The sequence below is a fragment of the Corylus avellana genome, chromosome ca3, assembly GCF_901000735.1.
Source record: "Corylus avellana chromosome ca3, CavTom2PMs-1.0".
NCBI classification, from domain to species: domain Eukaryota; kingdom Viridiplantae; phylum Streptophyta; class Magnoliopsida; order Fagales; family Betulaceae; genus Corylus; species Corylus avellana.
Window position 1 is genome coordinate 1,489,162 of NC_081543.1, and position 24,180 is coordinate 1,513,341.

At 36.5% G+C, this 24,180-nt stretch overlaps 5 protein-coding genes across 10 annotated transcripts; 2 read left to right on the forward strand and 3 right to left on the reverse strand.

Annotated features, from left to right (window-relative positions):
* Positions 1-577: 577 nt before the first annotated feature.
* Positions 578-3,085, forward strand: LOC132175872 (cytochrome P450 94B3-like). Its single transcript, XM_059587949.1, has 2 exons — positions 578-1,161; positions 1,664-3,085. Exons 1-2 carry the CDS (start codon positions 619-621, stop codon positions 2,702-2,704), a joined length of 1,584 nt encoding a protein of 527 aa, XP_059443932.1. The 5' UTR covers positions 578-618; the 3' UTR covers positions 2,705-3,085.
* Positions 3,086-7,526: 4,441 nt separating this feature from the next.
* On the reverse strand, positions 7,527-11,031 carry LOC132176278 (SWI/SNF complex component SNF12 homolog). Of its 2 annotated transcripts, none has more exons than XM_059588439.1 (3): positions 10,938-11,031; positions 8,920-10,745; positions 7,527-7,932 (listed from the first exon to the last, which is right to left on the reverse strand). In XM_059588439.1, the coding sequence occupies exons 2-3, from the start codon at positions 10,467-10,469 to the stop codon at positions 7,863-7,865; spliced, it is 1,620 nt and encodes a 539-aa protein (XP_059444422.1). In that variant the 5' UTR covers positions 10,470-10,745; positions 10,938-11,031; the 3' UTR covers positions 7,527-7,862. The 2 variants fall into 2 exon arrangements, with proteins under 2 accessions (XP_059444422.1, XP_059444421.1); XM_059588438.1 differs by having other exon boundaries at positions 8,920-10,779.
* Positions 11,032-11,207: 176 nt separating this feature from the next.
* LOC132176280 (large ribosomal subunit protein uL22y-like) lies at positions 11,208-13,930 on the forward strand. Its single transcript, XM_059588442.1, has 7 exons — positions 11,208-11,311; positions 11,486-11,522; positions 11,843-11,883; positions 12,946-13,176; positions 13,267-13,369; positions 13,463-13,530; positions 13,707-13,930. Exons 1-7 carry the CDS (start codon positions 11,309-11,311, stop codon positions 13,770-13,772), a joined length of 549 nt encoding a protein of 182 aa, XP_059444425.1. The 5' UTR covers positions 11,208-11,308; the 3' UTR covers positions 13,773-13,930.
* A 1,019-nt stretch (positions 13,931-14,949) lies between these two features.
* LOC132176279 (UPF0235 protein At5g63440) lies at positions 14,950-18,652 on the reverse strand. 2 transcript variants are annotated; one of them, XM_059588440.1, is made up of 7 exons: positions 18,418-18,652; positions 17,601-17,715; positions 17,114-17,267; positions 16,731-16,827; positions 15,933-16,021; positions 15,766-15,834; positions 14,950-15,136 (listed from the first exon to the last, which is right to left on the reverse strand). In XM_059588440.1, the coding sequence occupies exons 1-7, from the start codon at positions 18,530-18,532 to the stop codon at positions 15,077-15,079; spliced, it is 699 nt and encodes a 232-aa protein (XP_059444423.1). In that variant the 5' UTR covers positions 18,533-18,652; the 3' UTR covers positions 14,950-15,076. The 2 variants fall into 2 exon arrangements, with proteins under 2 accessions (XP_059444423.1, XP_059444424.1); XM_059588441.1 differs by having other exon boundaries at positions 17,601-17,707; positions 18,418-18,506.
* Positions 18,653-20,361: 1,709 nt separating this feature from the next.
* On the reverse strand, positions 20,362-23,792 carry LOC132176219 (elongation factor 1-delta-like). 4 transcript variants are annotated; one of them, XM_059588361.1, is made up of 8 exons: positions 23,542-23,791; positions 22,421-22,530; positions 22,125-22,241; positions 21,854-21,947; positions 21,472-21,595; positions 21,243-21,356; positions 20,805-20,966; positions 20,362-20,620 (listed from the first exon to the last, which is right to left on the reverse strand). In XM_059588361.1, coding segments are annotated over exons 2-8 (699 nt in total). In that variant the 5' UTR covers positions 22,507-22,530; positions 23,542-23,791; the 3' UTR covers positions 20,362-20,618. The 4 variants fall into 4 exon arrangements, with proteins under 4 accessions (XP_059444344.1, XP_059444341.1, XP_059444342.1 ...); XM_059588358.1 differs by lacking the exon at positions 20,362-20,620 and having other exon boundaries at positions 20,797-20,966; positions 23,542-23,792; XM_059588359.1 differs by lacking the exon at positions 20,362-20,620 and having other exon boundaries at positions 20,797-20,966; positions 23,530-23,792.
* Positions 23,793-24,180: the final 388 nt, after the last annotated feature.

The following is a 24,180-nucleotide window of genomic DNA, read 5'->3' on the forward strand; positions in this document are numbered from 1 at the left end:
ATGATACATTGCACGCCTGGCGTGCATCAACAGTGATGCACGCCAGGCACAAAATTTTTTTTTTTATTATTTTATTAAAAAAAAAATAAAAAAATTTTTGCACTGGCGTGCGTGGGCGTGCCACGCACGCCGCGTGCAATGTATCATTACTCATAAAAGTCTACACCTTTTAACCAAGTGTGCGTTCAAGAGCCCAGTGTATACTTTCAACGACTAGAAATAAAAACTAATTCAAACTTCCAACCAAGCATTAAGTTGAATTCTCAATCCGATTACAACTTTTACAAATAAAAGTCACATGAACCCATTAATAAAAAAAATAATAATAATATATTTTTTTTTATATAAAAAAACCCCCGAAAAGTCCAATGTCGGGAGGGTGGACGGTATTTTCGCCGTAATATATCACCGGGACCCAACCCCTCACGCCGTATTTCCAATTTAAGCTCGCTCGTGAACCACGTGCCATAATATTTTTCTCCTCAACCCTACTGCTATTTATATATGTAGCCGAAAACATAGCTGGCTTGTGTCTTAAGCAAATTAACATCCACACACACACACACACACATATATATATATATATATATATATATATATATATATACACAACTATATATGTTCATTTTGGTCCACAGTTTCTTGCCGAAAAAGTCCATCACTCTGACACACTCAACCATGTTCATCTTCCTTCTAGCTTTCATCTCTCTAGGGCTTTTCCTTCTCTCTTTCATCCTTCAGATTCATCAGGATCGTTGGATGATCAAATCGTCCACCACTCATCATGGCCCTACTTCGTACCCGATTCTTGGCTGTCTGATTTCTTTCTACAAAAATCGCCAGCGCCTTTTGGACTGGTACACAGACATCTTATCCAAGTCACCCACGCAGACCATCGTGGTGCGCCGGCTCGGTGCTCGCCGGACTGTCGTCACCGCAAACCCTGCTAATGTGGAGTACCTGCTCAAGACCAACTTCAAGAACTTCCCCAAGGGCAAGCCATTCACCGAAATCCTCGGGGATCTTCTCGGCTTTGGGATATTCAACGTCGACGGTGAGTTATGGTCCACTCAGCGTAAATTGGCCAGTCATGAATTTAGCACCAAATCCTTGAGAGAGTTCGTTGTCAAAGCACTCGAAGACGAAGTCAATCAACGACTGGTATTTTTAAATCACCATTTATTATAACAGTTTCAAATAATAATATTTAGTAGACAGTTATATCACTATCGAAAAATGATTGTTTTTATCCATTTCTGTAAAGAAAATTGGATTGAAATCCCATAAATTTTTTTTAAAATTTGAGATTCTTGTATTCATGAATATTAACTCTCTATCTCGTCTAAGCGTCTAAAATAAACTATTTTTCAGAATTTAATAAAGAAGCTAAATAAATCATGTTTCAGAATTTAATGAGAAAGTTATAGCTTCATTAAATTCTAAAATATGATTTATTTTAGACGCTTAAGATTTATGAATTTGAAAATCTCAAATTTTTTTTTTTAAAAAAAAAAAATTAGAGGATTTCAATTTATAATAAATATATGGTATTTTGTCTCCCAAATTTAATGATAAATTTGCAAAAAAAGAAAAAGACAAAAATGAACAAATGTCAAGACTGTTTACTTAGTGTTTGACCTCAGAATCTCTACTCTCGTGACAGGTACCATTGCTTGAAGAGGCTGCTGAGAATGGGAAAATGTTGGACTTGCAGGAGATGTTTAGGAGATTTGCGTTTGACACCATCTGTAAGGTGTCGTTGGGGACAGACCCGTGTTGCCTAGACCTGTCGCGCCCGGCGCCGACGCTTGTGAAAGCCTTTGACAGAGCGTCCGAGATAAGCGCCATGCGTTCAATGGCACCGGTGTTCTTGGTGTGGAAGACGAAGCGCTTGTTGAACATAGGCTCGGAAAAGAAGCTCAAAGAGGCGCTCAACGTCGTGCATGGCTCTGTGGCCGACATCATACGAGACAAGAAGCGAATGCTCGAAGAAGATCAAGAAAACAAATGTGCAGACGGCGACTTGTTGTCGAGGTTGTTGCTGGCGGGGCACGACGAGGAGGTGGTGAGAGATATGGTTATAAGCTTCATCATGGCCGGACGAGACACCACGTCATCGGCCATGACGTGGCTGTTTTGGTTGCTTTCTAAGTACCCAACACAAAAGGAACTCATTCTAAACGAACTCAGCTCGATACTCAACGATGGCGAAAAGGAAAAGCCGTTGGATTTTGAAGCTCTCAAGGAGATGAAGTTTCTAAAGGCTTGCTTGTGCGAATCCATGCGGCTCTACCCGCCCGTTGCGTGGGACTCCAAGCACGCTCTCGTCGCCGACACTTTGCCGGACGGGACTCCGGTTGGGAAGGGAGACAGAGTCACGTATTTTCCTTATGGGATGGGGAGGATGGAGGAGCTCTGGGGAACGGACCGGTTCGAGTTTAAACCGGACCGGTGGTACGATCAACCGGGTGGAGAGTTGAAACATGTGAGTCCGTACAAGTTCCCGGTTTTCCAGGCCGGTCCGAGGGTGTGCCTTGGGAAGGAGATGGCTTTTATACAGATGAAGTATGTGGTGGCTACGCTTCTGAGGCGGTTCGAGTTCAGGCCGGTTTGTGAGAAGCGGCCGGCTTTTGTTCCTTTGTTGACTGGTCATATGGCCGGTGGGTTCAATGTCAGGGTACGTAAGATCAGTAGTGGCCATTAATATTCACCATTGCATTGCACTTTGTAAAGTTAGTGGCTTGTCCAAAGCCACAGTACTCTACTTTTTCCAACGTTCTATTTCTAAATCCAAGCTTCGGAATGTTGTTGAAACTTAATTATATCGGAAACTAGGGTTCGGTTTCGGTCAAGTTTCAGTTTGAATTGAATCCGTCAAGACTAGAATTTACTTGTTTCATAACAAGACATGAACAACATATGTTCTAATTCTAACAGGTCGGGTTTCAAATTAGGCTTGCATAGTTGCAATATAATGTTGTCATCATATATAATTAATTTTAAGATCCTTCCGAGGCCAAAGGGTCTTTATAAGCACACTAACATTTTGAAAATTTAAGTTATTCATGTCTTAGATTTAGTCTGCTTGAAGCAATTTCATAACTAAAGTTTTATATGGATTAGCGGAAATTGATGTTATAGATAGACTTTAGTTGTAAGAATTTTGTGATTGTATTTATGACTTTGTAATTTCATAGCATTTTGCTATGTTTTATTATAGCTTTATTTTTTGTGATGTAAAAGCAGTTATACTCTTGATATTTTTTCAATGAATTCTGAAATATACTTGTTAAAAAAAAAAAAAAAAGACGTCATTTTTCCTATGAAAGCTTTTGGTTTTTACCTCACGAGTCTAAGATTTTGAGGTAATTTTCATGGGGAATTTGTAAGGAACGTGTTATTTGCGTATTTTATGATATAAACATGCATGAGATGGGTACAAAAGTTGTGTCTTTCGTGGGGAAATTACATTTAAGAAAAAGACAAAGAAAAAATTAATATTGATCAAGTTTAGCTCATTTAAGGCTGATCATTAATATATATAGTGTCTGTCATTTTCAAACGCACGATATCTATTGATTTGATGAATATTTTTAAAAATTTAATTTAGGAGCTCAGTTAATTAGTACCTATAATCCTATGAAAAGACAGCCAATGAATCAAAGCTTTCCATATTAATGTTCTCAACAATATTCTTGTACGTCTAATATTGTGCTTCGAATTGCATTCAGATTCTGTCTACTTTTACCAACTTAATTTGGCAACCTATCAAAATCGAAGTTCCGATCCAGAAAAAAACATGATATAGACGATTTAATTGAGTGATCAATATTTCATGTTCTAGGCATATTTTCAACTTTTGAGCAATGATACATATCTCCTTCCTCAAACATATCTTCTAACCCTTTTCTACAAACACAACTTTACTATAGCAAGTCCAATCCCAAGTTGAAATCATATTCCACATTATTCCCGTGGCCACGTCCATCCCTTCAATAACTGCAGACAAATTCTTTGTGTTTCGAGAATTTTTCGACGTTTAATTTATTGTTCACTTGTTTCTTTCCCTAGTGTCAAAAATGCAATTACAAGCACTGGTAATTGATAAAATTATCCACCAAGGTTTGCTTTTTTTGACACATCATGGCAGGCAGCCATATGCGCTGGAAAATGAGCGCCAACATATTTCGCCAGCGCCTACTTTTGTTAATGTCGATCGCTCCTTTCTGAGCACCAGAATATGTATAGTTTTGGCAGCACAATGATCATTTTGCACCAAGATCTATAGCCGTACGGATAAAAATTTTCTCCAAATTCTTCTAATCTAGTCTATTAAAAATGTATATAAAAATCATGTCAACTAATAGATTGGATTAGAAAAAACTCATTAAACTCGGTTTAAAGGAAAATTTTATCCTAACCATATATACACACATAAATAAATATATACAATGGCACTCTTCAGTACTTTTCCATATCTTCTAGGCAGTCAAGGATAGCATATATATATATATATATATATATATATATAGATGATCACTTGTCACAATTAATCTTTGATTTGGGTATTTCGTATGGAAGTTAATTTTACATAATTGCAATTAAATTCCAAATAAGGGTTGGCATAAACTTGTTTCTAACTCTTCCTAATTATCGAGTTATTGGCTTCAAGTGTGTTAACAATATTATTGCCATTCATGCAATTTGAAGGAGATGATCAATTCAAGAGGGTAAGGCACCACATGATACATATGCATATCAATTATTGAACTCTTTGGGAAACTACTGCGCCTTAATTTGTCCATTAAGTTTGACAAGGAATATGTGGACTCTTGAGGACTACTCAAACCCCACCCTCTTTTGTGTGTGGGAATTGGGGTTCTCAAACAGGAGATCCATTCATTTCCAAGGATAAGATCGAAGGGTGGGTAGGACCTCCTCTACCCTTTACAATTCTTTGTTACAAAATACATCTCTTTTTTAGAGAGAAAAAAAAAAACAAAAAAACAAAAATCTCACCATTTTGCAAGATTGTTGTCTTTATTTTGATTTTATGCAAATTTATAAGCTCGAGGGAGTTGCCATGTTGGTGAAAATGCTGGCCAATTAGTACGTACGTATATATTAATGTGGTTTGAGTTGAAACACATAAAGCTTGTCAGTTTAGTACGACAACTTGTGTTCCAATAAAATCTGCAAAAGAATTTCCTACGACCACCAGCAAAAGGACGGGCCGGCATCGTTTGGCAATAGCTTTTTACTATTTATTCAAGAAATTTAATTTTTAATATTCTTATTTTTTACTATTATTTAAATAAAAAATTACTACAAAATAAAATATTTTCACTTTTTCATACTAAAAATCTTAATTTTTTCTCACATAATTGACATCAATCAATTTTTACTATAATTCCTGATCGCTAAACCGTCGGTTACCAAACTACCCCCAAACCACCCCCTAATCTCCCACATGCCCATGTCAGAATCTGTTGGGCTGCAATATTATTGCTTCAATATATTTATATATGGGCATTGGGCAACTTGCTTGAACATGTGCTATTGTGCAATATGCGACCAGGGCTTTAAACTCTTTCGTCTGGAGGTCAAACATTATAACCATGGTCCATGGTAGTCCCACTCCCCCTTCCCTGCATTGAAGAATAATAAATAAATAAAACCAACCATAGTCCCACCACTAAAGTACTATCCCAGCACTCTTTTTTTTTTTTTTTTTTTCTTGAAAAAAAAAAAACCTCAAAAACAAGTAGTATCCCACTAAATCTGAATTATCATAAATTTATCTCTATAGCAAATTTGAGAGATTTTTTTATGAAGTTTACCTGTTTGAACATAAATGCAAACTGCGTGAGACATATTTAGGTAAGTGGATAACATAAAAACTCTTTTACATTTATTGTTCAAATTGCTGAATTGTTTTGAATCACCATTTATGAAAACTATTGTTCAATCACTAGGTTTGATGGTCCCCAAACATCTACCTAATAAATGGCTGCACGTTTATTTTTCATAATATTACTGGAGTAGAGTACCATGGAGGGGTCATGATACACGGAATGCGCACGCCAGCCAAAATTTTTTTTAAAAATATTTTTAATTATAAAAAATAAAAATAAAAATTTGGCTAGCGTGCATTCTCTTTAGCATTACCCACCATAGAGTGGTGGTTACCTAATTATAAACCTATTTACAGAAAAGTATTATAATTTTTATTAATAATTATCATGATACTCAAGTGAACTACTACATCAGCTATTAAACAATTAAATTTGTCTATCAAATTTTATTTATTACATGACGGATGATTATCGCATAAATTTATATGTAAAAAAAAAAAAGTTGTAATATTCCAAATATTTTTCTTTAAAAAATGATTTTGATATGAACACTGCACTAAGACTCTCTTCTTCCTACCACAACCAATACACTAAAATCAATTCCTGACTCTCCAGGGTTGAAAGAAAAATGGGAGTTCCACATTCAATCAAGATCACGACAAAAAAATAAAAAATAAAAAATAAAAAGTTGTGAGCCATTATTAAATTAGGTGACAAGCAATGTGAAGCATTGAAGAAGTAGTGGGACCAAGGGGATTGATATACTGTTTGGAGGAGATTTCTTGTAAATCAATTAGAGCTTTTTTAATCCTGGATTATCGCAAAACTCACTCTATTTTTAGCCATAGAATTGAAGACATCAAGTTGTGCATTACAAGAATTTGGAACTCTTTAATCTTGCACTACTATGTAGTATTTTGTCCTACGGCCTAGTAGATGACGTGTAAACGTGGGATTAGTAGAGCAAGTGAATTATTGGAGGCTTCAAATATTTGATGGAATAAAGTTTTCATTCCAATTGAATTAGAAGAAATATTAAGTTGACATTATTCAAAATGTATATTATTTTTACATATTAAGCTGATAGTTTAAACTCTACATGCCATATATCAGACTGAACAGAGATCTCTACAATTGGCTCCTTCCTCTTTGGACAGGAGCATGTGAGAGAAGCTTTTCTGTTTGAAAAGTGAAGGGAGCCAACCGTTGTGCAGGTAGAAACTCCCTCCCATGTTTGGGCATGAGAGCCTCCACAATACCAGTAGCTAAGAAAAGTCTCAAATGGAGGGGAAAAAAAAAAATAGGAGACATTATGACACCATCATATGGAAGGTCATTTAGCCACATGAACCTAATTTTCCAGCAGTGAGCAAATTGCCTGTTAAGATCAAGATTGGGAGAATATATCATATGGAGGTTGAAGGTAGCACTCATGTCAAACAAAATAAGTAACGAAACTATTCGACTAACATGTGTCCAAAATACATGTAATTCTCGTATTCATTTTTAATAAAGAAAGTGATTCTCACATATATTTTAAAAAACACGTGAGAATCACATGCATTTTAAAAATGACTTCCAAGGCACATAAATGCATGTGATTTACATGAAAACGCTCTGTTCTTGTTCCAAGTATCATCGACCTCAACTCAACCTAATGCATGGTTATTAGACTGGCAAGGTTTTCTGTAGTTGAATGAACCAGCAACCAAATGTGAGCAACCTTGAGCCAAAAGACAAGATAAGGTCAAGCAATCCAGGCTTTCAGTATTGAACCATGTGTGCAGCCTTGAACCAGCAACCAGCACATTTCATAATATTAACTAGCCTGAACCACAGAAATTTTTTTTTTCTATGTCTAGAGCATCTCATACATTCCTAGGAGGAAAAAGGAAGAATTGAATATCAAATAAGAAGGAAAAAAAAAAAAAGAGGATCTGGGGATTATGTTAGAAATATTGACACGAAACATGCAAACCAGATGCTAACAATTCAACAAATCCTCACTCAAGTGCTACCAGGAGCATCACTTCCAGCAGACTTGCGGTTCAGGTAACGAATAACAGCATCTTCAACCCTGAAGATTTCACCAGAAAAAGAAATTAAGAGAACTGCTTTTCATGGGAGAAATGTTTAAACGGGGAAGATATCAAGTGGAAACGCAAGAAATAACTCAACATTGATGTCATATTAAGCCCTTGTGGCAATAGCATAAGTCAAAGCAATTTAATTTGTTCCAGTTTGGAGACTAAAGTAAAATACATTATCATTGGTGATATTTTATTTAGAATGGATAGTATACATAGCAAACTAAAAGTACACACCATCCACTAATATGAAGCACTGTGATCAGCAAGGAACCTTCTTATGAATGAGCTAGATCCATTCAAGTTATGGGAGTTGCATACAACACTTTTTTAAGCTGCAATTCAAATGGTTCTTTCCACACAACACAACCATGTTCAGTACAAAAGAAAAGCCACTAAACTTTTTCATGGTAGTATCAACAAAGAATTAGGACTATCATTAGACGGTTTTATTTTTTTTGATAAGACTTTCAGTCAATTTTCTCAATCAAAATCTTCTGGGAGCATAATTACTTTGCAATAATTTTTGAAGGAAGAGCAAATTCAAACAGGAACTTAAAAACTCATTCAATCAAGGTACTTTATACTGCAAAAAATTATGAAAGGGATATGATCGTGGGTAACAAACCTGTCTCATGTTTTTCATTTTGATAAGTTACAAAGATCTCTGTAGTCTGACATGGAGAACTTCTATTTGTAACCAGAGAATACTACTATCAGATAACCAATGGCAAAGCTAGGTACAACTTTATATCAACCAATCTATGAGATTAATAAGGAAACACTGCTAACTGAATTTGAATACTTATATATTATTATTATTTGCACCTTTCTTATTTACCTAACCAAATGCTAGTCACCCAAAGCAAGAAAACCAAAATCAATCAAACAAACAAAAAACAAAAAACAAAGGACAAAAAACTATATTCAGTTGGCAGAAAATGAGAAAAATAATGAGAAACAGAACAGAAGCTTACCATGGTTGATTATAGAAATCAGAACGGCGCTCTTTTTCTGAATTATGGCTAGCATCCCCAGCAGCAAGCTTTAGCTCCTTGCTCTGAGAAGCAATCAAAGCATTAATAAATTCTGCTGGAGACAGACTAAACCCAAGAAAGAAAGCCCGCCTCCGACGATGCTCATGAATCTTCTTTATAGAAGCACAAATCAATTCATCACAAGCATCAATCTCTTTGTGCCTTTCGATGTTTGACAAGAAGGCAGACATTTCCTTCTCTAATTGAAAAGGCACATCAACCAGTACATCATAACAAGTACTACCAGCAGGACAATTTCCTGAAAGCTTGATTTTATGCTCTAAATGTATAGGCAGTGGGGGCGTCAAATGCTGCGATATCTTCTGCATAACCATAGCAAATTTCATCTTCTCTTCCCCAAACACTTTCTGAAGAGGTGGATCACATACAAAGAAGGAAGGATCATTAGGGTTCTGCAACTTCCTGGCCTTCACATAGTGCCAAATAGCAGCAATAATTCTCGGGCGTGTCTCCACCTCAACTCCAAGAACTTCAGTCAGAGCCGTTGAAAGTTTAAATTTCTCAGGAACATAGTTCATTTCCAGTCTTATTATTGCAGTGAATTCCTTATCCCCTTTTTTCTTCACCTCAAATCCCTCATGAAGAACAGGCGACCGAGCACTCTCCCACAGAATAACATGGTTATCTGGATAGAGGTTTTGGTCCAAGTATATGGTAATTTTCTTGAAAAAGGATGAAAACTTTGGGTATGAAGAGCTCGTTTTCTGCGTCATTCCAGCAAGCACAGGATCCTTTCCATCTTCCAATATCCTCCCAATTATCTTAAGTGACCAAGAAGGAGGCTCTTCATTCTTCTTCTCAGGACTTGTTTGTGTCTGATTTGAGAAGGTGTTGAAAGCATAAATCCGGAGTGTTTTCTGAACACGGGAAGGGCTTTTAAGGGACTCCTGAATGTCAATCTTCTTTCTTGCCAAAGCAGCATCAACCCGAGCCTCCAATTCAAGCATTTGAGTATAAAGAGCAGACTCTGGCAGAAGTGCAGCCACTTTGTCCGGTATTTGCTTCTCCGGTAACTTCCGCTTCTTTCTACGGGCAGCTGGGGTCAGCTCCATGGTCTTATACGGTGAACCTGCGTTGGCATTGGATGAACCCGGAGGCCGAGAAGGTGGCTTTTGAGCTGTCCTCTTCGCACTCCCAGTACCAGGCGTCGAAACAGAAGGCGTTGGTACGCCTGAATTACTAGTATTTCCCGTATGCAACTGGGCTTGAGCTTGTAACTGAGCTTGGAATTGGGCATGGGCAGCCTGAGCTTGGGCTTGAGCATGAGCCTGCGCATACGCAAGTGCCTGAGTCTGAGGCTCAGACAGCTGAAAGTGGCCCGGAAAGTGAGACCCCCCTTGGCTCTGAGCTTGTGACTGAGAGAGCAGATGGGGGGGTTGGTGGTTCACGGGCATAGATTGTGGAACTGCCCCAGAGTTGCCAAAAGGGACTGGCGCCCCAACATTCTTCTTGGGGTTATTATTATTCATTGAAATCGATGTCTATCAACACAACCTAACAATCCCAATCCTTCAGGGACCAAACTACACCGTCAAAATCCACAAAACTTTAAATTTAAGCCTCCTGAAGCCCTAATTCAAGCATACTAAAACCAAAATCCAAGCTTTATTTTGCCCAATTGAACTTTAACCGAAATTTTCAGCAATCAAAGGTTAAATTCAGCGTACACCATGAAATTTCCTGAATTCCAACAAAGAATTCCCCCACGGCGTCGTTTTTTGTACCTTTTTAAAGGAATCCCCTAACTTCACAGGCAAAACCCAGATCTAGAATCATAAGCTGAGCACAATGAACCCCAACAAATTGCCTTAAAAATTTAAACTTCAATTCAAAAAGCGAAGCTAATTACGAAAAAGAATATGAATGATAGACATACCCATACACATAAAAGGGAAAAAAAAAATTGCTAAAGAGTAAGAGAAACGAAACGTTCTTACCGGTCCGTTTCGCTCCACTTCTCGTTTTCTCTGCTTAGAGATCGCCAACGAAGCCAGAGTGGTTCTCTTCTCTTCCTCAGAGGCAGAGCTCTCTTTCTCGCGCACTTGTTTTTTTAATTGATAGAGTGACGAAAATGCCCTCATTTAGAGTGATGAGTTTCTAACGAGAAAAGCCCAATTCGAATAAATATGGGCTTCCATTTTGGACCAACCTAAATAAATATTAGCCCGCCCAAGCCCACACCCAATATAAACACGTAAACCCTAGCGTCACCTCTAGGGTTTCACTAGCCCTCTTATATCTCTGAGACCCTCTCTAACCTTATTTTTGCTGGGATTTGGGAAGGCAGCGTCTAACAGAGGCAGAAGCCATGGTTAGTTTCTCATCTAATCGATTTTTGGTTCTCTTTGTTTAAGCATTTGGAAAGTGCTTTTCTTGTTTGCTGAATCGGAAAAACAAATAATAGTAATGAAGGCGAACTTTACTTATCAAAAGCTTTGGTTTTTGCTCTTGATTTCTCGCTGAATGTGTTGTATTCACTTTTCAGGTGAAGTATTCGAGGGAGCCAGACAACCCCACCAAGTGTATGTTGATTTTTAAGTTTTTTTCACCTTTCAATTCTAGTTTCATTGAATTTTATTTGGGTATTTGTTTGGTAGCTAAGAAAATGCTGGATAATGAAGAAAGCTTATGTTTTGATTGTAGAATTTTCCATTTTCCTTGTACATGAAAAAAAAGTGTGTACATACTCTTAAAGCTTGGTTGGGTTTTGTTGTTAATTTTTGGCTAAACATCAGAATAAAATTTGAGATTAAAAAATTATTGATTTTCCTTTAGTTCTGCAAGCAACTACTCTTTCTACAATGGAAATCTGACATGTTACTTTCTGGTCATGTGTTTTCAGCCTGCAAAGCAAGAGGATCCGATCTCCGAGTTCATTTTAAGGTACCCGTTTGGCCAGCTTTCTTAAATATCTCTGTTTGTCTGTATAGAGTTTGTTTTGATATAATTGCTTGTATTGTCTGCTGAAGGGGGTTATTTTTTGGTGGAAACCTACTTGCATGGTTATTGGATAAGCCTCTGTGGGTTTTCTACTCGCAAAAACTTATTATCAGATAGTAGGTTTTCTTCTGGCAAAAACTTATTATCAGATGGTATACTCTCATTCTGATTCTGTAATTACCGGAATAAGTTCCATTTTCTTGTCTTCTGAAGAAGGTGAGAAATGTTACTTCATGAATCTTCGCACAAAAATGCCTCTTTCTTCCTGCCTTCTGCCAAAAAAACAATGATTTCATTAGAAAATGGTGGAATGTCAAGAAAAATGCAAAGATGGAACGTACTCCTTAACCAGAGTACAAAAGAGAGAACCAAAGGAGAGGGGGGGAAAAGGTGAATGTGAGAACTGACATAATGTCATCATCAAGCAGGGAGAACTAAAGTCTGCTGGTTGATGATATGAAAAAGAAAATGGAAGTCTTAGGTACCCATGGTATTTTGCTTTCCTTAATGAGACGAGCAACTTTCCATAGCCCATTCTAGAATCTTGTTCAATCATTTTACAAAGTTACCTGAGTAGTGAACTTCCTGCCTCTTTGAGCCATAAGAAGAAGTGATATCTAGTGTAACACATGGCTAGGGCTTTACAAATAAGCGTTGTCATTCCATCATCTTACCAATTTTAAAGTGCCCTCTTTCTTAGTTATGCCGCATAAGGAAGCTGTTATGATAGTTCTGATTAATTTTATAGAGCTTAAATTGCAGAATTTAAGATTTGGCGGAGTAGTGGATGTAGTAAAGCATACAAATGTTTGTACCTCATTGTCATGCAATTATTGCCTCTAGAAGTTTTGACACTAAGTTCTATATATGTTGGAATGATGGTTCATATTTTACTAGCTATGACATCATGTATGGCTCCTTTGCATAATATTCTGTTTGCTTCTGGTGAGTTATTGTCTTTTTAATGTGTATGTACTAAGATTCATTTCACCTCTCCTTATATAGAACACAAGGGAGACAGCCTTTGCAATTCGAAAGTTGCCTCTGATCAAGGCCAAAAGGTATTTGGAGGATGTTTTGGCCCACAAGCAAGCCATTCCATTCCGGCGCTTTTGTCGTGGAGTTGGGCGAACGGCACAAGCTAAGAACCGCCATTCCAATGGACAAGGACGCTGGCCTGCGAAGTCTGCAAAGTTTATTCTGGATTTGCTGAAGAATGCTGAGAGTAATGCTGAGGTTTGTAATGTTTTAACTTGAATTCTTGTTATTTTGGTTCCATTTCTGTTGGCTAACCACCACATGTTCGTGTTGTCAACTATTCTTTAGGTGAAAGGGTTGGATGTGGATTCACTTCACATATCTCACATCCAGGTAAATCAAGCCCAGAAGCAAAGGCGTCGCACATACCGTGCACATGGAAGAATTAACCGTGAGTGCTTCTTCTTGTCCATTGCTGCGTTGGGTTATCTTTTCTCTGTACTTAGTGTCAACTTTTATATTTACCTATAAATTCTTTCGGCAGCGTACATGTCATCTCCATGCCACATTGAATTGACTTTGTCAGAAAAGGAAGAACCTGTCAAAAAAGAGGTAATTTGAGACAATATCTTCTTTCTGAAGAAAATCGATGTGCTTGGTGTTTTTCAGTGTGAAAGTACTTCCTTTTATTTGAAAAACTTTCTTGTGCACTTGTATCTTGTTTATGATAGTCTGGAAATCTGTCACAAGTTGTATGACATTATTCAATGTTTCCACTAATTTTGCAGCCTGAGACTCAGTTGGCTCCTAAGAAATCAAAGACTCAAACCCTACGTAGTGGTGCTTCTTCTTGAGATGCAGAGTTGTAGACCGTATTTTCAGTGTTCTTCTTTCTTAGTTATTTCATGAGAACATTTTTGTCTGTCTTATTTAATGAAGTGCTATAAACTCAGTTTGTCTTGAGAGATTCTTGTATTTTGTTTTGGGAGCTTAATGCAAATCATTTTAAATATTTGTCTTCCTCTGGGCAAGGTTTCATTTCACATTGTGCTGATGAGTAGTACTGGGAATTTCGGATGGTGTTGAAAGTACACCACAAATTGTTCTTCTCGGGGCTTTTAACCACCTAGCCCCAACCCAGTAGAAAGAAGAATTTCCCTTGAATTATTTAAGGGATTGGATTTGGCTTAGGTGCCCTCGGGTCTCTAAATTAATTAGTTCGTTTATGTTTGTATAACTCAACTTGCATTAATAAATAAGCCAAGCTTAAACACAAAATTAAATAGGCTATTCTTGTATAAATTCATATATAACTTTATTTTTAATATTATTTTAATTTCATATTTAGTGAATTTTAAGTGAACGTAAATTGTCTTTCTAATATAGTAGATAGCTTGAATTATTGTTTTTGTTTTTAGTTTGAATTATTGTGATCGTGCGTACGTATTTTTTAAAAATAGATTATTTGAGATTCAAGTTAATTATTTAATTAACTAAATCATAAAATTTTAACAATAATAATTAGTATGAATTTATGAAAAAATAATAATAATCATAATATTTACTTTATTTAATGAATAAGCAAGTTAATTGCGCAATTCGTAAATAAGTTCGAGTTTTTTCAAAAAATAAATAAACAAATTATTTAACTCAAAGATAAACTCATGTTCCAAATAAGATTAAATGAACTAAGCGCCCTGAAGAAACTAGAGCACATCTCTTGTAATTGTTTTAATGGGCCAAATTTAATTTTTCTCTCATGAGAATCTTGAAATTAAATCTAAGCCATTGAAAAGGCTACATGAAATGTGACCAAAAAAATTTCTACGGCACAATAAAAATTCGATTTTTTAAGAGCACCTTTGAAACGCCTATTTACCGTAAATACTATCTTACCTTATTTAAAAGATGGGTGAGATCCTATGAATTTTGATGAGACACCACCCCACAATAAATCCTCCCATCACTTGGGAGGGGGAAAAATAAAAGCAGAAAATTAATTCAACCAGAAGCCCTTAAGAATGTCTAGGGTAAAAAAGCACACGGACAGAAAGAATCATTAAACTTAATGAAGTTGAATGACGGTATATTTGGATTACAAAACGGCTCATTACTGCCAACACAAAACAATCAAAGACTCTTGCACCAAAAAGGATCTTCAAGGTTGCACAGCTTCCAGAAGTTTCTCATACACCTGTCTAGCAGACAAATCTTCCACCTAATATAATCATCAAAAGTTAATAGACTTGGCATAACGTCTTAGCAAAGAACCTTAAAATGTGCCGCACTCAAAAATAGAGTACAGAAATGGCAAAATGAACAAAAAGAGAGTGCAGATAATGCAACTTAAACAAATCAACTAATGCAGCCTCTTCTATAGTCGCATTAATGGCCTACATACCAGGTAAGACAGTTGTTTGTTATTGGGATATGTACACACCCTTGAACCACAAAAGCAGTTAAAAGTGTATCCTATATCTAGTGCACATCTGTTTTCCCATTAATGCATTTTGGCTACTCATAAAAAAGTGATATTTGGCTAATTTGATAAGCAAAAAAAAAAAAAAAAAAGGTTAAAAAAGCAAATCTGCCTCTCTTATCCTTGATTATTGGAATCTACCTAACTGAATTAACAGGGCGAGCATAAACCATATGGAGGATAGGGGTGGTGGGAGCATTGTTATCTTGAAAAGTAGGACACAGATTCAGCACGATGGTGTTAACATGTCAGCCATGAGAAAGTCTACGGTTATCAAAAATATGAAATTACTCACCATCTAATGAGCAAAACCTAATACCTCTGCCTTTCATACAGATAGAAACAAAGGAAAATTTAATTTAACTCACCACAAGGAGTTTTGATTTGTTATTCCACCCTCTCTGAAGAGTCATCTGGCTCAGTCTCAGACCCAACACCTGGGTACAAAGGAAATGTGTTTATGATTAACTAGACGTTTAAAGGTTAACAAAAATGTGGGATCAACTTCATTGCCTAAGATGAATAGGAGGCATACTTTGCCCATGAATTCCAACAGTTCATTGTTAGCTTCCCCACGGGCTGCAGGTGCAGCCACAGTAACACGAACATCATCAGCATTCACTCCTGGCATGAAGCATAAGAATTACCAGTTAAGAGCAATGCTTGATTGTTAACATAAATTAGTGAAAATGTTCAGATTTTGGGCAGAGGAAGTTGAAGGGTAATATGTGCAAGACTACCAGAAAAAAACAATTATGATGTTGTAAACCCTATATATATACACATAACACGTGCGCACACACAAACATGCATACTTATATATACACACACAGATCTATAGCTTGCGCCCAATTAGGCAAAACATATTATGTTGATGAGTTGTCTGCACCAACATTAAGAAAATGTTGGACAAGCCCTAGAAATTTGAGATAAAAGCCAAGCAATGATGCTTGGGGCAGACATGCATCGAGCAATAGTCCCTGGATCACTGTCTTTTCCTAAGTTTCCACTTCAAAGGCCCACTCTTGCAGGTTGACTTTGAGGACTATTGTTGAAGTATTAAACCCAAGGCATGTGCCTCTGAGAAGGGACTAAACCACTTCAAAACCATTTGATAGGAAAGGCCATGACTAGATTTGCACCAACTGATTAATAAATTTAAAATTTAGAAAATGCATGCACATTATGAGTCAACTAAATTATCAGCAACTGGATGATTTGATCAAACCATTGCATGGAAAGGTTATGGCTGAGTTTACCCAGAAAAATATCAAATCTTTTCAAACTTTTGCTGCAGAAGCAATGCATGTTAAATGAGAGAACATTTCATTACTTGTGATGGCTGAGCGTTGGGCACGGTCTTCAACTTCTATCGCAACTTGAACAAGCCCTCCTTCTAACTGTGATATACAGGGTGGAACAGGAGCATCCTACAGCACACACCAAAAAGTAAATAAGGTGGATTTTAAAGTGTAAATTCATATGTTTATTCATAATTTAAGACTGAGAATCACTTGCAGAGCAAGTGAACATATACATGCATGCAGCAACTCAAGTTGCTCAGCTATTGACTACAAATCACCACTAACGAGGCTATTGGCTCCAAATTATTGATTAATGTAATTACTGACAGCAATGGTCTACAGTTCAACTATTTTCTACATTCAAGCCTACAGAGGATGGATGACAATAAGCCTTTATAACAATTTCTTATACCTGTGGGTTAGTTTCAGCAGCAACTGTACTAAGTGCACCATCAATAACATAAACAAAAGAAGCAAATTCCAGATCTTCTTCCGAGCGGTAGCAGACAAAGAGCCCACAACCCATACAGTTCATACGGAATTGCTTCTCCAGTTTCCCTTCACCCCTGAATAAGAAATATCCAGAGCATAGCTATGAGCTCTAAATGCATGTATACTAATAACTCAAAAAAAATGATAATTACAAATAACTTATTGATGCAAAAACATAATGTGCTCAGTAGACAATCTCAAGACAAAATAACTATTGTAATAAACTACATGAATGTGCATTTAGCCCTAAGTTAAACTTACATTAGTTTAGAAATAATACACATCATATTTAGAAATAAAAATATATAATAATAAAAAAACTCAGGAAAAGCGCAAAATGTTCAATCGATCTAAAAAGTTGGAAAAGAAATATAATGCACAAAACCCTTTATAGGTAATTAAATTACCGTTTCAAGAGAACTTTTCCTGCCTCGTTAATGTTCAACCTCGCAAGATGCTTGTTCTTGTCTAACACATATGCTTTGTCAGTCTTCCTTTTGGGCATTTTCTGCAACTGGGTATCTTATAAAAAATATGCTTCAGTATGGAACAAATGTCCTAGATCAAACTAAGAATGCTACAAGGATGCGTAAAGATTACTCATTCATCTAAAAAAAAACTTGAAGACGATGCAATGTGTAAGATAATGAAAGTATCAAAGCGTCTACACATAGTTAACCGCTATTCACTATACATTAATCAAATACAATCTGCCTCTGAAGTTGTGTTGAGACTGTAATATATTGAACTTAATGAGTGCATGTGAAACTTCTCGTTGTTAGCAGGAATGCAACATGTTGAAATAACTGAAGCCCTATCATCCAAATGCGAAATTAATTTCCTGTTCTATATAACAATACCACACTAAATGAACTTCATCCAAAGCCAGTGCACAATTGCAATACAATTTAGGGCAAAAATTAGGGAAAATCAATCATGATTTGACCTGGGCTTACCCTGGTCATTATCTGCACATAAAGAACGAACTTTTGAGAGCTCTTTAAGGACCTTATTTCCGGTTAATTGTTATTAAAAACAAACCGACGTCGTGGTGATGTCACACACACAGATTCATGTGGTTAAGAACTACTATTACATAGGGTGATAGACAGCAGAAGAAATAAGCTGAGGGGGAAATCGAAGCGTAGGGTTTAGATCATCTGATTTGCCAACAGTTTTCTCTGGAATCAAACAGAGAATTAGAATTAGAGAGAGAATAAGAACCTGTTATGAGGACGTGAGAGCCACAGTGCTTGCAGTAGTAGACAAAGAGATCGGAGTCCGGTCCATCCGGAGCCGCGTCCTCGCTCGAGTACGTATGCGTTGTTCTCTTCGGCATTTCTTTGCTTCTTCTTCTTCTTCTTCTTCTTCTATAAGGTCGTCTGGGCTATTCTTGGCAAGGAGAACAATATCGATGGCCGTGTCGTTTCTATACCATCCGGATTTCTATTTTGGGTAACTTTAGGAGATTCTTGTTTTTCGGAGGCGAAAACTTGAGGAGATTTATTTTTTATTTAGTAGATTATTACACTGCGATATAATTTTATAATATGATATTAAAAATTTCAATGGATCGGCACTTGTAAAAAAATAAAATTAATTGCTAATTTTTACTGTCATTTTCAATTTTAATATACGACAATCATTTAACAATAGACTAAATAGCATTAGAAAAAAAAATGTTACATATCACATAAAAATTTTAGAAAGTTGACGTGGCAATATTTAATAACCAAATAAGTATTAGACCTTGTTAAGTCAGTGTTATGATATATTTGTAAGATATTATTTCTCTTTATATAATGTCAACCTTTTTTTATGTTTATCCAGGGCAAAGTTGTTTTCTTCCTTAAAGCATTTTAACTTGATCTATTAAATTGACGAATATTATGAAAGTACGTAATTTTCATGCAAACAAAGCATGATACATAGGATAATTAAGTGCTCTAAGTACATATGTCAATTTAATACTGTTAAAAGAGTTATTAAGGTTAGTAAGCCATTAGGATTTGAGAGTAATTTGGTCATTGTGATATTTTCCTAATCCTATATATTAGGATGTTTGTATTGGGTTAATAACAAGTTGAATAATATAGCAGTTTCCTATTCTCCCTCTAAACTTCTTGCTACATACCTATTAGCAAATACATTAAATTTGAAGAAATTTTTCCAACTAAATTAGGAGTAAATTTTTGTTCTTTTTCTCTCACTAAGCCTTTTATTTTATTTTATTTTATTTTTTTCTCATAATTGGGTAAAGGAGAAGGGAAGGTGAAGAATGGGAATAACTTCAAGTGATGTCACTTAAGACTGTTTGTTTAGTAAAAGAGTAATGAAAATCAACATTTTTGTCCACCAATTATTCTACAATACTAATATGCCAATTTAATATTGTAAGATAATTACCAATTTAATATTGTAAGATAATTTTGAAGTAAAAATGTAGTATATTGCATTGGTATTGCGGTAGATTTTGATGGTAGATCAAATGAAAGATTTAGATAGAAGAGATTGGATATCTCTGAAAAGGGACTGAATAGAACAGGTTCTAAGCTTTCAAAAACATATTCATCCGGTATCTTCTATACAAACTACAAAGCACTTATCTTCAGGCTTTGTTAGATGAAAAATGCTCAAGTACTTAACTTTTATTACAATATTCATACAAGTTAATCACCACGACACTGGAATCGGCCATTGTTAGAACTTTTACCCAACATTGAATTGGTTTGCATTTTCGAATGGTGGAATTTACCGTTGGCAATTCCATCCGTTCATTTGTGGAATGGCCAATGGTAATATTGTGATCATTCACTTCAACTGGCTTTCCTTTATCACCGTCCCTTCTCAATCCTGAAGAAATTTGCAAATGACTCAAGAACAAAATGTCCACAAATTGTGCATTCTGTCGAACACACTTACCTTAGGCCACTAGATCCAGCAGATTTTGTACTTTTTTTTTTTTTTTTTTGTATTATTCTGTACATTCTCATTTTGAAGAATACCCAAGAGTAGCCAGGATCGGGATCTGCACGAATTCCTAACCTGATCCACTGAAATTCCCAGACTGAATTCTAAATTCATAATAACTTATTTAGGCACCGTAACAACTATCTAGAATATAGATGGTGCAAATGTCAAATAAGAAATACACATACAGACAAGATATTAGGCTAAGAGATATAGATATATGGTCAAGACATTATTCAATATACCAAGATCATAAATTACGTAATAATAGGCACCATTTGCTTCTCTGGAAGCATAATCAATCACTAAAAATGCACGTCACAACAAACAAAAATTGGAATATAGAGTTTTGTGGATCAAAAAGAGAAATACAGAGTAGCCATAATTTCAGGTTTTCAATCCCTCCACGACTGCAACCTCCCCAGCACCAACAAACAGACAAGCGTATCCTCCAATTCTGCAAGGAGAATCCGGCAAAGGCAAACAAGATATCAACACTCAGAAAATGTGCAAATTAGGCGTACAAGAATTCTGTGGACAAAATCAGGCGATTCCATAGTGATTCGTTGATCACTACGCAACCAAACAGTTGTTCTGGCATAAATTGACTAGTACGGGAAAAAGCTTATAACCCTACTTACATATTTTGTTGAAGGCAACAATGTCACAGCTCTGGACATACTCATTAATTGGTTCAACTGTAAGACGTTCCTCAATGAGATCGTCAACAGATACCAAGTCATCCACAATGCTAAGCATTATCTGCAATTTCTTGATACCATACCCAACTGCTACGAGTTTAGCTGTGACAAGCATTAAAATTAATGTCAGAGTCAGAAACATATAATATGTTGTGAAGACAACAAAAGATTAAAAAATGAGAAAGGAACTGTCCTAAATTAACAAAAAACAAGGTCTAATAATGGAAAACAAAGTTTTTATCAAACGCCAAGTGGCTGATGGTAAATCCAGCCGAAAAGAGAATTTCTATAAAATTGGAGGAAAGACAAAGCCTTAAGGTTTGTTTCCTTTCTAAAGTTCAAAAGTAATAGGAAGCAGAATCAAGATGAAAAACATACATGCTCCCCAAAACAACCCTTCCATCTCAACACTTCTCACTGCTTCCTCAAGCTTTTTCATGTCAGTTTCATCATCCCATGGCTTCACGTCCAAAAGAACTGATGACTTGCCAGCTGATAAAGGTAGTTTAAAAAAAAAAAAATACTCGTGTGAATACCAGAGGGAGGGAAGACAATAGAACATATTTAAAAGCAACTTAGCAGCATAAACATAAGCCATAAAACTCACAGTCTTTCTTTTTGGCAGATTTCTTAACTGCAGCAGCACGTTCTTCCGCAGCCTTCTTCTCCTCTTCAGTCTCTTCACCGAAAAGGTCAACATCATCATCATCATCATCCTCAGCAGCTGCAGCCTGAAAGCATTATATTTGATCTAGTATGAGATTAAAGTCTCTTAAAGAAGTCTCTAAAATTTAAAAGAAACCGACAGCAAGCACTGGTAGTCAAGACTTGCCAACTAAATACACCCAGATCGACCTCAAGAAAGCGTCTTGGAGCAAAATAAACATCACGTCCAATTGACCCAATAGGGTAAAAGGTGCAAAGACTGAGGAATACATAAACAGGAAGATGTGTAGATGAACAACCAAAACAAGGAAGAATGCACTTGCCTTTGTGTCACCAATAGGAGGAGTTGCAATTGCCTCCTCAGTGATGGGAGCAGATCCCTCCACAGTGACACCGCACCCTTCTCCAGAAACACCACTACAAAATCAAATAAATGGATTGAGAAACATAATATGGAAATTAGCTCATAATTTAATGATAAAAATATTAATAAGAGCTTACGAGATCCTCAAGGGTGCATCGATAAATGGATTAAGAAACATAATATGGAAATTAGCTCATAATTTAACAATAAAAATATTAAAAAGAGCTTACGAGATCCTCAAGAGCGCATCGATATGGTTGTACCACCGAGAGACATTAACGTATTCAGCTGATGGAGCCTTTGAAAGAGCTCCATATACAGTAATATCATCCTTTGAAGCTTGGTAGCTGAAGAGAGCAAGACATAATTCACATACCATATAATTAATCCATAAATCAAAACACTGCAATAATTATTCATGGCTTCTCATTTTCTTCTCAACTATGACTTGAGAAAGCAAGACCAAGAAAACGAGACAAGCAACACTTAGATAAGGATAAAAAAAAAGTGACACAATGAAACCTACCTTGTAATGTAACTGCGAGTAAGGAGGTAATCATCAAGTTTCTTCAGGCCAGCCGGCGAGTTGACATCATAGAATGTGACTGCCATTGTAGCTAACTTTGAGAATTCCTTCTACAAGCATATTATCAGAGGAAAAGATAAGGATAAATGCTTGTTCACTGTACTGCATTAAACTAAACTACTGGGCCAAAAAACTGTATAGACAAATTAACTAGACCTCCCGCAAAAACAGGCCATGGATAAACTTACATAACCAAACTTAATCCTCGAAAAAATTTAACCTTTATTACATATGTTGTCAAAAACAAGAAAATAAGAGATAATAAGCAAGCATGTTTGCTCAACAAAACAAAAAAATGAGCAAACTGAAACGTGTACGTATAAACCCTTATTTCATTGTTTTGTTATTATTCATGATGAATTGATAAACTGTTAAAAATCAGCATTTTCAATTGGCAGCTTAGAAGTCTGTGATTAAGATAGTATGTTCAAAAAGTGCATAATTAATCAATTCTACCAGAGACCATAAGATTGCTTCCAGTTTTGTCAGACAAAAAGAGAGATCTAAGCTCAAATATCTACATTCTGATTGAAAAAAACTGAAGTTCGAAACTTTCAATCGCAGATGGAATAATACCCTTATACACAGCCTTATATATTGCACGAGCTTGGGCGAGCTTGGCTTGTCCGGGCTCGGCTCGTTTACTTTGAGGCCAGGCTCGAGCTCGACGTCGACACGAGCCTAGAAATGTTGCTCGAGCTCGGCTCGATAGGGTTGGAACCCTGTTCGAGCTCGAGCTCAAGCTCGATTAATTTTGGGATGTATATGTACATGCATTTGGCAAAAATGATTCAATCCTAGAATTCAATATTATGTGAAAGACCAACACCCATCTGTTTAATAAGGCGAAGATACTTTTTCTGCTCTAATTTCATCAAACACAAACCATAATTCAGTAAAAAACAGAAACCCCAATACCTATCTATCCAAAAATATTTACACATTTTTCTGGGCAACCAAACAAACACATCAAACGGCAAAACCCCAAACCATCCACCACCCAAGAAGAAACGGAGAAAAAAAAACCCAAAAAGAAAAGAAAAACCCACAAATCTTATCACCTCCTCCGCCTCCAATCCGCGGCGTACTGCGAGAGTGAAACGACCTCCGCGAGCGGCGTGGACAGCGGGGTTGGCAGCGGCAAGTTCCTGGAAACCGGGCACGAGCCGTTCAGCTTCAGCCAGGCGTCGAGGTGTGTGGTTGCTGCGGTGGTGGTGGTGGTTGCTGTTGGGGGCACTGGGGGAGTGGTGGGAGCGACAACAGAGATAGGAGGCGAGGAGGATGGTGGAGACTGAGAGAGGAGAGTCGAGAGAATGGAGAGATCAGAGATGATATACTTAGGTTAAATTTGGGTTCTCTAATTTGCAACCGTTAGATTTGGAAAAATAATTAAATTTTAAATATTAACGGTTTGATTCGTTTTCCCAAAAGCTTATCCCATGCGGCTGTCCTACTTAGATCTGGTGTGCTTTTCCTAACCCTATATAAGGATATTTGTATTAGGTTAATAACAAGCTGAATAATACAGCAGTTTCATCTTCTCCCTCTAAACTTCTTCATAAAAACCTGTTAACAAATACATTAAATTTGAAGAAATTTTTTCAAGCTTTTTTTATTTTATTTTTTTTCTCATAATTGGGTAAAGGAGAAAGGAAGGTGAAGAATGGGAATACTTTTAAGTGATGTCACTTTAAGACTGT

What these genes read in the sequence shown, in the direction of transcription:
- LOC132175872 (XM_059587949.1), top strand. Translation starts at nt 619, where the DNA reads ATGTTCATTTTGGTCCACAGTTTCTTGCCGAAAAAGTCCATCACTCTG. An exon ending in ACGAAGTCAATCAACGACTG is followed by an intron (nt 1,162 to 1,663) that starts GTATTTTTAAAT and finishes CTCTCGTGACAG; the next exon opens with GTACCATTGCTTGAAGAGGC.
- LOC132176278 (XM_059588439.1), bottom strand. Translation starts at nt 10,469, where the DNA reads ATGAATAATAATAACCCCAAGAAGAATGTTGGGGCGCCAGTCCCTTTT. An exon ending in GATTTCTATAATCAACCATG is followed by an intron (nt 7,933 to 8,919) that starts GTAAGCTTCTGT and finishes TGAAATCTTCAG; the next exon opens with GGTTGAAGATGCTGTTATTC.
- LOC132176219 (XM_059588358.1), bottom strand. Translation starts at nt 22,506, where the DNA reads ATGGCAGTCACATTCTATGATGTCAACTCGCCGGCTGGCCTGAAGAAA. An exon ending in ACTCGCAGTTACATTACAAG is followed by an intron (nt 22,242 to 22,420) that starts GTAGGTTTCATT and finishes TGCTCTCTTCAG; the next exon opens with CTACCAAGCTTCAAAGGATG. An exon ending in GATGCGCTCTTGAGGATCTC is followed by an intron (nt 21,948 to 22,124) that starts GTAAGCTCTTTT and finishes TTGATTTTGTAG; the next exon opens with TGGTGTTTCTGGAGAAGGGT.
- LOC132176279 (XM_059588440.1), bottom strand. Translation starts at nt 18,532, where the DNA reads ATGCCGAAGAGAACAACGCATACGTACTCGAGCGAGGACGCGGCTCCG. An exon ending in GGAAAAGTTCTCTTGAAACG is followed by an intron (nt 17,268 to 17,600) that starts GTAATTTAATTA and finishes TTTCTTATTCAG; the next exon opens with GGGTGAAGGGAAACTGGAGA. An exon ending in TGTTGGAATTCATGGGCAAA is followed by an intron (nt 15,835 to 15,932) that starts GTATGCCTCCTA and finishes CTTTGTACCCAG; the next exon opens with GTGTTGGGTCTGAGACTGAG.
- LOC132176280 (XM_059588442.1), top strand. An exon ending in GCCAGACAACCCCACCAAGT is followed by an intron (nt 11,523 to 11,842) that starts GTATGTTGATTT and finishes ATGTGTTTTCAG; the next exon opens with CCTGCAAAGCAAGAGGATCC. An exon ending in ATGCTGAGAGTAATGCTGAG is followed by an intron (nt 13,177 to 13,266) that starts GTTTGTAATGTT and finishes ACTATTCTTTAG; the next exon opens with GTGAAAGGGTTGGATGTGGA.